General features: G+C 36.0%; 2 protein-coding genes across 5 annotated transcripts in view; one reads left to right on the forward strand and one right to left on the reverse strand.

The window, feature by feature from the left end:
* Positions 1-6,421, forward strand: part of LOC131152296 (protein tesmin/TSO1-like CXC 2) — a 35,928-nt gene extending 29,507 nt beyond the window's left edge. For 2 of the 3 annotated variants that reach the window (XR_009135917.1, XR_009135918.1), the window contains 6 exons: positions 31-214; positions 289-387; positions 486-552; positions 4,885-5,053; positions 5,164-6,065; positions 6,147-6,421. Coding sequence is in view for 1 of the 3 variants with exons in the window: in XM_058104112.1 (XP_057960095.1) it covers positions 31-214; positions 289-387; positions 486-552; positions 4,885-5,053; positions 5,164-5,887 (1,243 nt within the window). In the remaining 2 variants the exon portion in view is untranslated. Of the gene's footprint in view, positions 1-30; positions 215-288; positions 388-485; positions 553-4,884; positions 5,054-5,163 lie in introns of all 3 variants that reach the window. The other variant, XM_058104112.1, reaches the window with a different exon arrangement.
* Positions 6,422-7,197: 776 nt separating this feature from the next.
* LOC131150879 (uncharacterized) lies at positions 7,198-14,190 on the reverse strand. 2 transcript variants are annotated; one of them, XM_058101928.1, is made up of 10 exons: positions 13,988-14,190; positions 13,183-13,274; positions 12,938-13,052; positions 11,103-11,139; positions 10,869-10,938; positions 10,541-10,645; positions 9,392-9,542; positions 9,186-9,268; positions 7,654-7,747; positions 7,198-7,567 (listed from the first exon to the last, which is right to left on the reverse strand). In XM_058101928.1, exons 2-10 carry the CDS (start codon positions 13,211-13,213, stop codon positions 7,444-7,446), a joined length of 810 nt encoding a protein of 269 aa, XP_057957911.1. In that variant the 5' UTR covers positions 13,214-13,274; positions 13,988-14,190; the 3' UTR covers positions 7,198-7,443. The 2 variants fall into 2 exon arrangements, with proteins under 2 accessions (XP_057957911.1, XP_057957910.1); XM_058101927.1 differs by having other exon boundaries at positions 13,942-14,190.
* Positions 14,191-16,418: the final 2,228 nt, after the last annotated feature.

Here is a 16,418-nt window from a genome sequence, read left to right on the forward strand (position 1 = left end):
TTCAACTTGAGCCAATTTTTTTCTTTGCAGCTACTGTGAATGTTTTGCTGCTGGAATGTATTGTAGTGAGCCTTGTGCTTGCAATGGGTGCTTCAATAAACCTGAATATGAAGATAAAGTTCTTGAGACACGGCAACAAATTGAGTCACGAAATCCACTTGCATTTGCTCCAAAGATTGTACGGAGGAACAACCTAACTCCAACAATCAGTGTGGTATTTACCCTCATAGTTCAATTTCATAAGTATTTTCTGCTCAGCAACTTCATAGTTGTATTAACACAATGCAGGAAGAAGGAAATTATCTGACACCATCCTTGCCAAGACACAAGAAAGGGTGCAATTGCAAAAGGTCAATGTGTCTTAAAAAATATTGCGAGTGTTACCAGGTTTTGTGCTCTACCAAAGCTTGACATATGGCATGTTCATCTTAGTATAGTGTTCTAGATTATTCTGGTTAGACTGATCTCTCTTCTTGTTTCGAAAGGCTAATGTTGGATGCTCTGATGCATGCCGGTGCGAGGGATGTAAAAATGCTTATGGTAGGAAGGAAGGTAAGAATTAATATTAAGAACTTGCTCCTTACAACTTGCTAGCAAATAAGGTATCCCAAATGATCAGGATGAGCCCCCTCAAGGAACCAATAGATGCTAAACAAACCCAATCCTTTTGAATCTAGATTCCTAGATGCTCCTAACAAGGCAACCATCCCCCACCTCTCAAGTCTCATCTAGATAATTGAAACATAACAAAAGGCTACCTTAATTATGATATCCTTAATCAGAAAACGTTTACTAGGGCAACCCAAACTCCAGTGCAAGATCCTCGCTCCAGCTCAAGCCTAGTAGGACTTAAGGCTTGGTTCATTGTTGTTGTTGTTCTCATTGTTGTTGTGTGTGTGTGTTTGTGTAGGTATGTATGTATGTATACATGTGTGCACACGTGCTGTGTTAATGTTTTTTTCTAGGGTTGTAAAATGTGAAGATTGAACTCAAAATGTGGTGTGTGGTCATGTTTTAACTAGAATCTCAAATAGGTATGGTTTTGTAAATAGATATGGAAGCATGGATCTTTTATTATAATGGAAATTTGAATGTGACATGAGCTTTACAGGGTTGTTCACAAGTTTTGTAGTTTCGGAGTTCAGAATTTTTGGACTAGCTTCTGGTGAAAAGCTTTGAGTTCAAGAATCACTATTTTCCCTTCGAGCAATGGTCTAAATTTTCTGAACTTCTATCCTCGTACTTTGTTTCATGACAGGACTCCTTTGGATTTAGATGCTAAGCTTGAGAAATACTGCTGCAGAGAAATGTGAGGCCGGTCTTAAACAGAGTATTTTGGATCTGAATTGGTGCTGCACCTGCTGAAAATATAGGAACTGTTGACTAGTCCATTAAAATTGGTTGATTGATTTGTGGCTATAGGGAAAACACAAAAGGTTGACCAGCCAACCATGGGAAGTTGATTGGTCTGCAGTGTGTTTAGCTCATAGGAGTTTTATGTCATTTCTGTTTCCGTATTTTTTTTTTTAGTATAGTTAATAAATACGCTGCAACAATGTGTTTGCCTTGTTACTTTTCAATTTCCGATGTTGGGTTTCAAATTTATTTATTTATTTTTCTGGTTTCATTTGCGCTGCCTAGTACTTTAATATCCAAAATTAGATTTTATTCATGAAATCATTGTTTGCACAATTTTTTAGTGAAGAACAATTAAATAAAATGTTCCTTAAATTTATTTAAAATTTAAAAAATTAAGAAAAATTATTCAATAAATATTTTCACCATTTCTCATCCCCTATGTAAAATATTACCGTTCTTGGAATTGTAAATGATGAGCTTAAATATATATATTTATTAAATAATTGTTATTATTGGTTTACATTTTTTCTGTTCTAGTCATAATCTAATTGATTCATACTTTAAATTTATTTCTAGTATTGGATTTATGAAGCTTTAATAAATAAAAAGTGGTGCCCTTCAATTGCAAAGTGCTCTTAAAGGGATAACAATTGTTATTTGATCTGAGAAAAACGAACAAGCGTTTGATTGGGTTTTTAATTTGGTTCAGTTTTTTGGAATACAGTGCCAGTTTTTAGCTTTTAGTTTCTCTTTCTGATTTATAGTTATTTTTTGCTTTCATTTTCTTAATTTATGAATTTCATAACGAATGCTTTTACAAGGGCTTTGGTTGGGCTAACCCGGCTAGGGTATGGCTAGTTATGGTCTATATTTTGAGGTGATGGGAACCAAATAAGTTAAGACCAGAATTTTTTTATTTAGGTCTTGGGGGAGCCTTTTTGAATAAATATTTGAAAAGATAAATCTGTGAAAAGTTTGCAATCTATGTTTAAATTTTTCAAAGGTGGACAGTGTTTATTATGTGTACCAAATTTCACTTTTCTACAATGTGATCGCCTGGCAGTTAGACAACATGACTCAGATTGCAGTGATCTTTGATATGTCATCACTTTTGTTAAAAAAGAGATTAATACATGGTGAATGAAGGAGAAAAGAGAAGTGACTTCTGATTTAAGAAACAAACCTGCCATCTCTCAGTTTGATTCAGTGTCCATTATTTAGTAATGCGACTCTTTGGTTTGAACTTGTCTTTAATGGAATTTGTTTCTAGTGTTTGTAGAATGGCTGCTAAAGTGCTTTCCTCATTAAGGCTTGATAATTATCGTTGATTTTTTTTTTTTTTTGTGCTGATACTCATGCTAGACTTTTACTTCACACTTATTTGATAATATGTATGTTTTGGTTAACTTGCTTTTTTGAATCTGTTCTTAAATTTTGTGTGTGGTGAAGCATTTCTATGGTGACTATTACAGATTAGAATTATCCATTGCCTGCCATGCATAGCAGTTGTATGATTGAGGCCATTTGAGGATTATGATGGAAAGGAATTGCCTCTATACCAAATTTAAATTTTAAATTTAGAGAGAATCCACATACAAGAGCAACAAAGACATAGGCATAGCTGTCATATCAAGATTCAAATCATGAATTGAAATCCCAATTTCATGGATAAAGAATTGAGACTTGAACAAGTCAAATTATTGGATACAAAACTTGAAAATTGATTCCAAATGACATGCATATATGTTCAACATAGTAAAATGCATTGAACTTTCAACAACTATGGATTGATCATGTTGCTAACTGGAATGTCAGTTGCCTCTAAAGCAAGTTTTGTAGGTCCAAGTCCCACTGTAGAATGTAAGGTATAGAATCTATGGGCATTAGAAGTTAATATTCTTATTAGATTGATACAATACAATATTAAAATTTAAAAGCTGAAAAGTCAAAACTAAAAAACACTCGAGTGTTTAAGATACAGTAAAAAAAATAAGAGGATTTGAGAAAAAATTTTAAAAAATGAGCTTTATGTTAATGCTGCAAGTGTAACATGATTGTTAGAAAAAAAAAAAAAAACTATGCTTTCTTTCAACACAGAAAGGGTAGGAATCAATAAAAATTAATAAAAAATTGGACTTTATGGTGTTTAAGGGAAGGTATCAATAATAAAAATAATAAACAATTTGAACTTTATGTTATGGTGTTTAATTGAAAAATAATATTAAATTTATATGCTTTCTCTAACTACTATAACGACAAGAAAAAGTAAATAATAACCATAAACAACTTATATGAATTTAAAGAATTAATAAAAAAACTAACCTCTGAATCTTGAGAAGGCAGTCACAAGTTCACCCATGACCCACCCCAGCCAACCAGTTTTATTCTCAACGGCTGAAGGGTAGTGAACCCTAGACTTTTTTCTCCCTCATGGCAGAACCCAGAAGTGCAGAATGAGAAGGCCAGCAAACTTTTTTCTTTCCTCATACATGGTGGAACTTACATAAACAAGGTATGGAATGCTACAGTGCAAAAAAATTAAAAAAAAAAAATTACAGGGCTTTTGGTTGGGTGTTAAAAGTAGTTCAATCTGACTGGAACCAATATGTGACCGAAGAAAATCATACAAATAGTGCAAGTTAGTTTGATTCTGCAATTCAGTGAGTGAATTGTTTCATTCACCTAATGTTCAGAGTATCCCGAAATTCACCCATGAGGTCTGAATCAATTTAAGCCTTACTTGATATGAATCATACAATTCTTATTGAGAATTATGTTATTCTAACCACTAAGAATGTAAATGATGACTAACTCAACAAAAGTAAACATTTCATGTGGAAAAGGGATTTTAAAGGCAAATCTGCAAACTGCCCAAAGCCAATTGATGCAGGAGAGATTAATGATCTGCTGCCGGGAGGGAGAGGAGAAAAGGGGCAGAGGGAAAAGAAGGGAGAGGAGATATAAGGGGAAAACACATGTTCTCATTCTCAAATCAAATTCAACAGCTACCTACGACACACATGAAATTGCACAAATACCCATCAAACTACAATAAATTACGTACCCTTAAAATACACAAATATTACAAATAATCCCCCAAATGCACATAGTCCTGTACTAACTAACACATTTAACTAATAAACCCAACAACCCCTGCAAAGATCCAACAAGGATCTTCCCAAGCTCTTCTTGTCCTGCATCACCAATTGTCCTCTTTTAGTAATTACTTATCTATATTTGTACTTTTGATTACATTATCCATGGTGCATCCTGTAGTAGTCACAAGTTACTTTTTCCAACCTTTTTAGGCTGAGTTTCTGTTTTTCAGCTTCTATGTATATTCCACTTGAGCATATATTTTTGCCTTTACACCACACACCCCCTCCCCTCCCGCCAATCCCTTGCAAGTGCAATTATAAGCTTGCAATAATCTTATAGAACTCATTTTTGAATATTTAGTTGTCTTATTTTTTCCCTTAATTGGATTCCCTGCTCTGTTTGTGACTAAGAAATATGTTTATTCAGATTATGATTTGATTAGCAATGTGGGGAAAAGTGCATCAGATGAAAGATTGGCAGACACATGTGATGAGGAGAAGCTAGAAATTGCAGCCTTCCAGAATAATTTCTTAAACACTGAGCTGTGTAATCCCCAAAACCTTACCCCCGTGACACCATTGTTCCAGTGCCTAGAGTAAGATCCAAATTTTTATGTATTGCTTTATTCTGGATAGCCTCAATGTTGAACTCAACTCCTTTTATTTGCTCCATGCTGATTGCTTTGTTTCTCTCATTTGGCCACAGAATGGATGGATCAAAATTCCAGTTACCCTCGAGAAGACATGCCCCATCACCTGAATCTGATGTTACCATCTTCTCATCTTATGAGAAATCTCCAAGATCTCCAAGAAATTCAGATACCAATCATTCGCACCTGAAAACAGGAGAAATGCTGGACATGGATTCATGTCATCAAGAATCATACCATGGTAGAGCAGCGGTGGATCCAGTCACTCCAAGATGTGCGCTTGCAAATATATGCCATCTTGCTCCACTGCCAAATGTTCCTAGAACTGCTTTGGCTTCTTCAGCTTTATCCAAAACAAGACAATGGATTACTTCTTCACAATCCCAATTGTGTCCTGAAAGTAGCCGTCCCTCATCAAGTGGCTCCCTTCGTTGGCGTAGTTCCCCAAGTACTCCAATGAGTCAATTAGGCACAGCCAAATTTCTCCAGGGGCTTGACTTCAATAAGAGGCTTTGTGACATATTGGAAGATGACATGCCTGAGATATTAAAGGATGCCCCAGCCCCTACTGAGGCTGTGAAAGTGAGCTCCCCAAATAGGAAGCGTGTTTCTCCTCCTCATGGTTGCTTGCAGCAGCTTGAGTCAAGCTCTTCAGCTGGCTTGAGGAGTCGCAAATTTATATTGCGGTCCATACCTTTCCCACCACTCACACCTTGCATCAAGCCTAAAAGCAGCAGCAATGAGAATAAAATTGATCAACATGAAAGTGCCAGAAAATAGCTAGTGGCATAGGATGAGGCAAGCTCATATCATGCTTTTTCTCGGAAATATTGTTTCGAACTCCTAACAACTTTGCATGATGACGGCTGATCACTGCCTGCCATTGCGGCCTCTGCATTTATTGGTAACTGGCACTGGGGCAGAATTTGGTGTCATACATGGATTGGAAGATTGCCAGGTTTGATATAAGCAACCTTTTTTTTTTATATGTATATTCATAGGGATGATTTAACTCACAATTACTTATTATATTTAATAGGAACTGAAGTGGCCACATGTTCGAATGAGTAATGCGCAGAAATGGAATAGACAATCTCGTTATGTTTGCATTTAGTCTCACCTTTTTAGTTGTTTTTTCATCCCAATTGGATGTTATTAGCTTTAAGCTTTAGCTGCAAATGTGGAACCAATGGATACTCCACCCAATTTGGTAGTAAGGATCAATATTTTTTTTTTTTTTCAAAATGGAAAAGTTGAATGAATTGTATGGAGATTTTTTTGGCAAATGGATTATTGATCATTCTTTGTGAGCAATGCAAGGCCGGAATTTGGCTGCATCATTGTGTGCAGAGTTACCCAAAACATGGTGTCTATTACCAGACAGATTATTATTGTTAAGGTTGTGTTTGGGAGTATAAATTTTAAGTCTTAAATTTAGATATTTATACATCATTTTGTTCAAGTTCGCACATTCCAATCCAGAGTTCAAAGTCCAAGCTCTCAAACAAGGGTTAATTAAGTGTAGTTGTTTTGGGAAAAGGTATTGTTAGCGAGAGATGCTGGGTCTGAAGAGAAACCACCTGCATGTGGTGTGTCGTTAAAGTGCCCTGAATTTGATGTCACATTATTCTCCTAAAGGAGGCATCAATTGCAGACAAAATGAGCGACGGCCTCGAGTGGGGGCAGACAGAAAAGTCCTAGCAATTACTTACAGGTACAATGTATAATGATATGGGGTGGCAAAGCTTTACGTCATCTCATCCCATATCAAAGCCTCATTCTCACTACTACCCAGCCCGCACTAATTCGTAAATTGTTTCCAGTTCGCTTTACAATGAGTTACCTGGAATGCATTAACAGAATTTCTCATGCATTTGTCACTTCCAGCCAAATCAGTCACCAGACCATATATGGCAGCGTGTTTGTTTGCCAGTTACCTGGCTGTATAGTAGGAAAGGAGAAATTTTCAATATCTTGCATTGAAAAATGGGCTTCAAAATGCATCTGATGCTCAGCAACCCTGCAAATTATTGCCTTTCAACTACATAAGAAACCAAAAGACTCAAATCCGAGAGAGAGAGAGAGGGTCGTTTAACACCAAAAAGTTCATATGTAATTATATATAATAGCAATTTACTCATACATAAGATGCCAACAGGTTTCAAAATAGAGGGGGAAAATCACCATAAGGGCATATGATCACAGGGGAATACTACGTTAAATAATGCCACTACATCCTATATCCAACACTAACATCTACTTTATTTCCCCTTTCTACTCGTCAACGAGAAGTTTGTTATTGTTTTATTTTTTTTTCTTGTCCCCCCGCTCTACTTTTACGGTTTTAGCTCACATCTTGCTATTTCTGCAAATTCCGAAGGAGATCCCTCCAGCCCCAATCTTGCAACCAGCCAATTACATGTGTCATTAATCTCATCAGGGGTTGTATGGTGACCAAGCCTGCATGGCCAAATCAAATAATGATCAGATTGCATTTGGTGAACTAAACATGAAGTCCTTGCTGAAGGCAAAAATAAATCAACTACCCATTATAAATTCTAAAATTAAGATTTTGAAATCCAGCCGAGCTTAAGGTTTTTGCAGATTCCTCTCCGTGTTTATATGCAACCACATCATCGCCTACAACACAAAAAACACAAGAAGTTATCCTCATATACACCATGATCTTGAAACTCACAGTTAAGGAGGCCTACGTAACTAGAAAGACCATCGCATAAACTTCTTGCTTCATGATTCTTATATGATAGTTTTACCCTTTGATGAAAGAATCCTGCATAATCCTACTATATTTTTTAAACGGAATTGCTGCAGCCTTTTTCACTCACTTGATAATGAAGATTCTAAAAGACTAAAATTTTCTGCAGCATTCAATAACATGAAAATAAATTGGATAATTAATTCTAGGAGAGCTTTGCTTGGACTAAATATATATTCACTCCCACAGCTTTCCAAAGACCTGACTCTGGATGCTTTTTTGAGAACTCTAAAGCTCAAAGTTTCTGCTGCTCCACATTTGAGTTATCTTCATTGATACTTGTAACACCAAAGGTTAGAAATCTTTTAGAAATAGACTCAACGACGACTACTGACAATCAATATTTAGGTTTAATTTGAAAATGATCTAAACTCAAGTTTTTCTATGCACTGAACCATTATGTCATTCAAGAAATCTCTGAATTAAATCTCAACTACTTCACAATTCCTTAATGCACCTAATACAGCTCTATGGCCTCCATAGAGCTTTAAAATCACATATAATATGAAGTGCTGCCTATATCTTTTTCCCTTCGGATGAACAACATTACCTGGACTTGGTGTTCTAAAATTTTAAGTGCAAGTAAATCATGCATCAGCAAAAAACTGGACAGGTGCTATATTGAGAGTGCTTTCTTGGTATGTTGATTGAAGAGAGAGAGTTCCAAGTGACTGACGGATGATTGCATCCCAACTGACCAAAAGGCTATATTCTATAGGATGGAGGGCAAATTGACTCAAACAGATGAAAAAGAATTTTGAGCAATTGAGATATATGAACATATAGATGAGAATGGTAGGATCGATGAGCAACAAAACTAGTAATGACAACATTGGAGTTGAGCACATACCAGGTTCCAAAGGAATAGCTCAACAAGGACATGTGTGCTTGTAAGTGAGCATACATACATGTGCATGCATGGGTATTAATTTGGCATAAGCCAGCTGCTAAGGGAAATTGGGTGACATGTAAACAGTAAAATCATCTTTAGGATACTTTGCCCTGATGTATGTAGGACCAACTGATTTTGTGTAAGGTGCATAGAATATAATGTTTATCAATAACACGCAAAATGAAGATGCTACAGCCAGTTCTTTAGTGATGAGAGAAGAAAACTACTGTTTTTTGGCTGAATAAGAAGAGAAAAACTTAGCGTGGATGTAAGTGAAGAATGATGAATAAACCCAGAGCGATAGAAGATTGATGGCTCCTTCATGACTTCCTTGCTAGATGTAGATGTGCACCGATAGGATAAGAAAACTATAAAACAAACTATTAAATATCAGAGATGAATATAATTACCCAAACCATGGCAGAGCAAAATGGGCAAGGATGCTGCACGTCCTACAGCCTCTTGTGATTCTTCTAGCCGATTCCTTAGGGTCCTAGAAAAGAACATCTGCTGAGCAAAATGAAATGCTTATCATAAATTGCATTTGGATGTTGTGTGAGCATGTGTGTAATTGTGCTTGGGCATGCCTCTGTACGCATATATGCTCAAGGCAAACCTTGAATATGGAAGCCAGCCACTTAGACCAACAACTGCACTTAGATTGAGCTGGTATGGGTTTTCATTCCCATATCGCCCCAAAACATAGCACGTGGCAGAGAACAGGGCAGCTGCAGCTCCCATACTAAAGCCCCCAACACCAAGTTTGACTGCACAAAAGTCATATCCAAGTTATTAAGCAGTTAAAAAGGCCTTGCACAACACATTAGTTCGTTCTACATCTTATGGCAATTACATGCTTGCAGGGCACAAGAAAATTAGATAATACTTCCATATGCCTTGTGCATACATAGAGATCCACTGAAAATGTCATAGACCCCCAGTTCCTGAAAATATCACTGACTCAATGATGAAATGATGTCAGCATCACCGTATCAACCCTCGAAAACTACTGCACAATGATGTGCCTGCATCACTTAAGAAAATCCAACCCATGCATGGGTTTTCTATGCAATGTTGGAACACTCATGTGAGTAGACTTCAGATTGTCAGGAGGACTCTTGGCCTCAAATATAAATTGAGTCAATCTATTGTTGTTTCATTGTGCATTGCATCATGCATGTTGACAAATAGAAAACTAATACTGATGTATTCTTACTAATATGACTGTCAGAAGAAAAAAATACTCATTCAATAGAATTAAAAACATACTTAAACCCATTCCAAATGTAATGTATAATGCAGTGAATTCAATCAGTCTCCATTGGACAACCAGTCTACTGTAGTGTTTTTTATTAGGGAAGGAGTGGGAAGGTCAGGGCTGGGACACGGTTCATCATGGATAAGATTGACAAAAGAATGACTGCAGACACTATGGAACTGATGTGAATACATGTCACAAAAGCCTAACGATAGTGAAAAAGATAATCAGTTTACTGATTGAGTGATAAGATAAAAAAGAGGATAAAAAACATGATGGAAAGAGGTAATCAACATTTTACATCCCTTTTTTCAACATAAAGAGATTGCAGCATAGAAATCCTTGTCAAAGCACTCCAAAACCTTCAAAACTGCTTGTTTCTTTTTCAGTTTCTAGTAAATAAATATACACAAACTTCCAATCATGACTTTTTTTTCTTTACCTCAGAGATTCATCAAACACAAAAATAAATGAGAGTTTTGGGACCAATAATGGAAAAAAACCTACTATTTGGAGGCTCTGTCGACAACAGATTTGCAACATGTGCTGCAGAGGCATCTAATCCCTCCAAATCATCAGGACCATCTTCTGAAATATCTCCTACATCAAACCCTGTTACAAATCATTGAAACAGATTATACTGCATTCATAATTGTAAGAATAGCACAAGAATTTTGAATTAAAGACTGGAACTTATAGATAGGGGACACAATAAGTCACTAGGTAATTTTCAATTTTTAGGCAAGTATTTCATAACTGTTAAAAGATGACAGACAACGAATTAGATGGCGGTTCAAACCAGAATGAAATAGTTACAGAATGGAAAAATCCTTACAAGCAGTGCAAGGAAAGCCACCAAATAGGGCTACTGGTCGAGTAGGAGCGGTTGGGCAAATCCACTTGATCTTCATCAAATAAGTTTCATAGAAACAGATGATAAATCTACCAATCATGAGATAATATTTTCTCCAACTAAAACAAAGAGGGGAACCAATAGTCCAGTAATAAATGTAGCATGCGCATCCATACAAGAGCTCCAGAGTAACTCAAAAAAAATCCATATACTTACATTTGGGAGAGGAAGAGTTTCTAACAGCTGGGACCAGCTGCAAAACAAAGCAAAGAATGGTAAGATAGATGCTAGCATCTAATGGCTACCTCAAGATGCATAATCAGGAGGCAAAGAGAGAATGAAGTAACAACATCTGAGAACCTAATCACAAATAGACATGCTAGAAGTTTGAAGGCTGGAGTTATATAATTCGGAACCACCCACTAAAATTCTTTTAGCTTGGGACCACACCCAAAGCTAAGATCAGGTCTCAGCAATACTATTAACCATAAAATATACCAAAACAGTACAGCTAACTATGGATGATGAAAATAGTATCATCTCGATAAGATTTGGTCACAAAGGAATTCAGAAAATTTTGATTAAATTAATTATCAGTAATAAGAGTATTACAAAAATCTATAACTCTCTTCACCATGGTTTTAAATCATGGCAACAGGTAGCTAACATAACACTAACGGGTGTAGTGGGAAGCGGGAGTAGCGGATGTTGCATAATGGGAAGTGTAATGATGGCTGTGAATTTTTTTCAAGCACACACAACCTTATTCATATTAATGTATTTGCATGTTTTAAATTTTTAACCTTTCTTAGAAAGAGTTTTAGCATATTTTGGATCCTTTAGTTCAACTAAGTTGTTTGATAAAGGCAATAAATTTACATATGTTATAAACCACCATTGACAGAAAAATTACATGTGTATTTATACTTTCTCATTGTTCTTATGCGTGATAAATTTTTATGTGTGATAAATTAATTAATAAAACAAAATAGGTTGTGCACCCCGTCAATCTATTAGACACATAAGATATACAAATAATACAAATATACAATAATTAGAAAAGAAAAGACGGTTGGAGTTGAAAAATATAGAATGTAAATATCAAATTTCTAATATTATCAAAAAATATATATTTTCCTAACAAGTTAGTATTTTCTAATTGTTAATTAATGCATTTCTTATGAGTATTTAAAAAAACAATATTTTCCTCATTATAATCTTTCCCCCCTCTCACCACATAGTATATAGAGAATGATTTATAAAATGGGGAAAAAACAAAAGTGAGAAGGAAAAAAATAATTTTTTTTGCTGTAACAGTCATAGCTGCCATTACATAATGATTGTGGTCTGTAACGGCTGCTACAGCCATGATTTTTCTTCCCTTCCAGAACCCAATAAACAGTTACACAACAGCGTTACACAACGTTCACATCCACTTTTTTAAACCATGCAGTCTTCACTGCAGGACAGCCAGAGTAGTGAAAAAGTAGTCCCATCTTCTAGGATTTGGCAGAAGAATTTTTAAATTTGAGGTTCCCAACATAGCTTAGGAAGTTAAGATCAAAAGAAATAACGGAAGAAAATGACATCCATCCATATTTATTTAATTCATGGCGCCAATTGCTCTCTTTCGTCAAATCAATGAGGATGAGAATCTCCTAGAAAAGGACATGGATTTCAAGAAGCTATTTTAACATCAAAATTCTGCACAGGAGTTGGACAAAATATTGACATTTCTCTACCCCCGCCCCCTGCCCCCACCCTTCTTTTGGGAAAATTAGTTACTATGGTCAGACAAGGCATCTGTGATAGTGGCAAAGGAATCAAATTTCACAAAATCCACAAAATACCAAGTTTTTACAAATGGAAATTTCAAGCATGCTAACTATACATTTGGTAAGCAAAAATGGAATGAAATTGAATTTGTCAATGATTTGTGCATGTTTTTCATTCAAATTTTTATTACATTCCTTTCCCGCCCATTCCATTTTGCAAGCCAAATGCACAACCGTGACAGCGTTGACAAAAGGATGAAATATTATCATTAGTACCTTGAGCCCTTATCACCAAGGCCATGGAGCCAAACAATAGTGACCTGGTGGTTCCCTTTGGGCCTAACCACATAGGTCCTTCCAAACTCAACTGCCCTTCTAGTTGTTCCACTACCTGAAATATTGCATCAAGGAAGCACAAAGCACAGGACCCGGAAGGCTTAAATGTGAATTAAGTAGCCAGGATCCAGAGAGATGCTACTTGCTGATAAAGCTCTTAATAGGGGAGAGAAGAAAATACTAACCAGAACCCAGTGTAGAGCTGCTGAAACTCATGTTTCACGGCCAGAATATTTACACTATGCACACCCTCAGTTCCGTTGATTAGGAAGAGTTCCTGCAATGATGCAAATTAAAATTGAATCTCTATTTATACCCATTTCCAAGGTCGACAATGGAACAAAAATCAAGAGTCTGCATCGGCTACTCTTGCTTAAACCAGTTACACGCTCCCTAAACTGCCTAAAAGAAATTAGAAAAAGAAAAGCACCCAAGAAAAGAAGAGGTGAGAAAGGGACGAGAAAGTAGAAAAGCAAGAATTCTTTTATGAATAAAGAATCACAGCAGGTCAAAACTCTTAGTGCAACTAATGAATGAACCATCCAAACCCAACCTAGGGACCCTCTAGTGTGTCATAGGCACGCAGAGAATCTAAGCTTGTGGACAGCAGACAAAGCAAAGCACTTTAATTGTTCAATTAAGATAACCCCAGATGGCATTTAGAAAAACTAAAAGAAATAATCTCATTCCATTCCAAAATTCTTTTTTTCATTTCTTTTATATATTCGTGATGATTGATAGGTACCCATTAAGCTCAAATGAACCAGAAGCTCAAATGTCCAGTTTGTCATGAAAGCTAATACAATTATAAATATAACAGGCACATCATACAGGAAAGAAATGGTAAAATTTATAAACTGAAATTGAAAAAATTAAAAATAACAGAAGCAATATAGAATTGGGAGGTGAGAAAAGGGAGTGGGGGTTTAGCTTTTTGCACTCGCCTGGAGTTTGGTTGTAGAACATATCTAAAAGCATAAGGCCTTTTACCCTTTTGTTCTCTGTATTATGAATATTCTTTGCTTCCTATCTTTCCCCGATCACCTACTTTTCTTTGTTTTCATACTTCCTAGTAGAACCCCCAAGCTCAAATGGGGAAAAAGGCCGGGTGCTTTTCTCACCACCATCGTACTGAAATTACTAGAATGCCCTTCACACGTGCACACATTTCTGAACCTACAGTCAATTGCATCATTTGCTACAAGGCTGATCTATTGAGCTATATAACGGGACATGAAACTTTTTTCCTTTTTTCTTGTTATAATTTCATGTCACATTTTATTCATTCTCAATATTTGAGTTTGGGATCTCCAAGATAAAGAGAAATTTAAATTTTAATGATTAAGATATTTTTTAGGAACGTAAGATTTCTATGTAAAAAATCATAAGATAGGGGAGGAAAAGAAAAAATTACTTTGCTCAATGTAAATTAAAAAAATTTTAAATAAGTGGAATTAAGCAATAATATAAAAATAAATTTTAATTGTATATAAAAAAAATGTATTGTCATTGTAAGGCAATGAGAATGTAAAAACTTTTTTAAATCCATAACATCAAATAGATAAATAATGAAGTCATTATTGTTAATTAATCTTTGAATTTATTCACTAACAAGAAATATATAACTTCCCATTATTAGATAGTTAAATTTAAATAACTTTTGACTAAAAATAAATTTATACAATAAAATAGCATTTCATAATATTAAGTTATCTGTAGAGTATTATAAATAATTAAGCGAATATATCTTTGTGTGTGCTTTCAATGCAAGCGAATGGTCATTTTATATGAACAAATACTTACGAATTTACATACAATATTTAAAATCATATTATAATTTTATTTTATATTTTCTATTTACTAATCAAATTAGAGGTCCCGTTTCCTATTATTTGAGTTGTTAATTTGTTAATTGTTAGTTTAGTTGTCAATTTGTTAGTTGTTAGTTTAGTTATTAATTTAGTTGTATTTTTCATTTTATATACTAGTATAAATACTACTGTAAAGATAACATTTTGTAATCAATTTCAATTTATTTTAACGTTGTATCAGAGCAATTTTTCGTTGCTGCTCTCTGTAATTCTCTCTCTCTCTCTCTCTCTCTCTCTCTCTCTCTCTCTCTCTCTTTGCGCGTTTCGATGACGATGTTTGGTTTTCCAATGGTTGGTTTGGTCAACTTCCGACGACGCTTCTATGTAGAAAGAACACACAACCGCGCGCTTCGTTACAAGACATCTCAACTTTTCAGTATTCTGGAGTTTGGATTTGAAGGCAAGGGCCATGGCGCCATTGCCGGCCAAACAAACCGGTTAATCCGTCCATGGGGACTCGCAGCGATCTCTCCCGGCATCATTCCTTACCAAAACTTATCAACTTGTTGATGATCCTTCCTTTGACGACCTGATCTCCTGGAATGAAGACGGATCTAACTTCATAGTTTGGCGGCCTACTAAGTTTGCTCGAGATTTGCTTCCCAAATACTTCAAGCACAACAACTTCCTGAGCTTGATCCGTCCGAGAGCACTTCTCCCCGCTGTTTGCCGATCGTTCTTTGCAGATCTATTTTTCGTTTCTTCTTTTTATGCTTTTTCGTCTCTGAATCTTGCTGGATCGATGAATCTTGGAGCGCAACTCGCTTCTCTCAGAAACTGTCTCAAATCGTCGCAATTCGTATGTGCAATTTGATGTTCGCCTCTCAGAGCACTGCTCATCGGGCTCCATTGATTGTTCCGATCTTGTGATTCGCTTGCAAAAGCCGATCGTTTTTTTGGCGAAACGAGAAAAAAAAAAAATCTGCATTATGTTGATTGCAGATCGTTGTTGCGGAGTTCGTTCTCTACGGACTGTTTAACTCTTTTTAGTTTGAATTTCAAAATCACCTATTTTCATTGCCTTCTGAAAGATCCTCTCGCGAGCATTTTCCGCTCTCTCCCGGTTTCCAGAAGTGCTTTCTTTAACTTTTTTAGGAAGCCAACTCTGTAGCACCCCGACCCGACACGTGGGCTTGGGGTGCTACTTTAGTAACGTCTGTGTACCTGATACTATCTCAACATACAAGATATGCAGCGGAATAATGAAACAATCTCAACATACTATTACCAGAGTCTAAATCAACATACATACCAAGGTTCTTTCCATACTCATATTACATCTCAATCTAGTAAGTCCACAAACTCGGTCCACACGACCATAAATACAAGCCCAAAGGCATACTACAATAACTACTCACATCTGAGTTCTTGAAGGCACTCATAAAAAGTAACTAAACTAGTCTCCACCCCTTGGATCCTGCTAAACTCGATCTTTGGGATTCCCTGAAAAGATATGTTGTATAACAGGGTGAGACACCTCTCCATAAGGAAGATTAAGTTAATGACAGTGTGTGGCTACATGCTTTTCAGTACTAGAATCATACCCCTCT

This window comes from Malania oleifera, chromosome 3, assembly GCF_029873635.1.
Source record: "Malania oleifera isolate guangnan ecotype guangnan chromosome 3, ASM2987363v1, whole genome shotgun sequence".
Classification (NCBI taxonomy): domain Eukaryota; kingdom Viridiplantae; phylum Streptophyta; class Magnoliopsida; order Santalales; family Ximeniaceae; genus Malania; species Malania oleifera.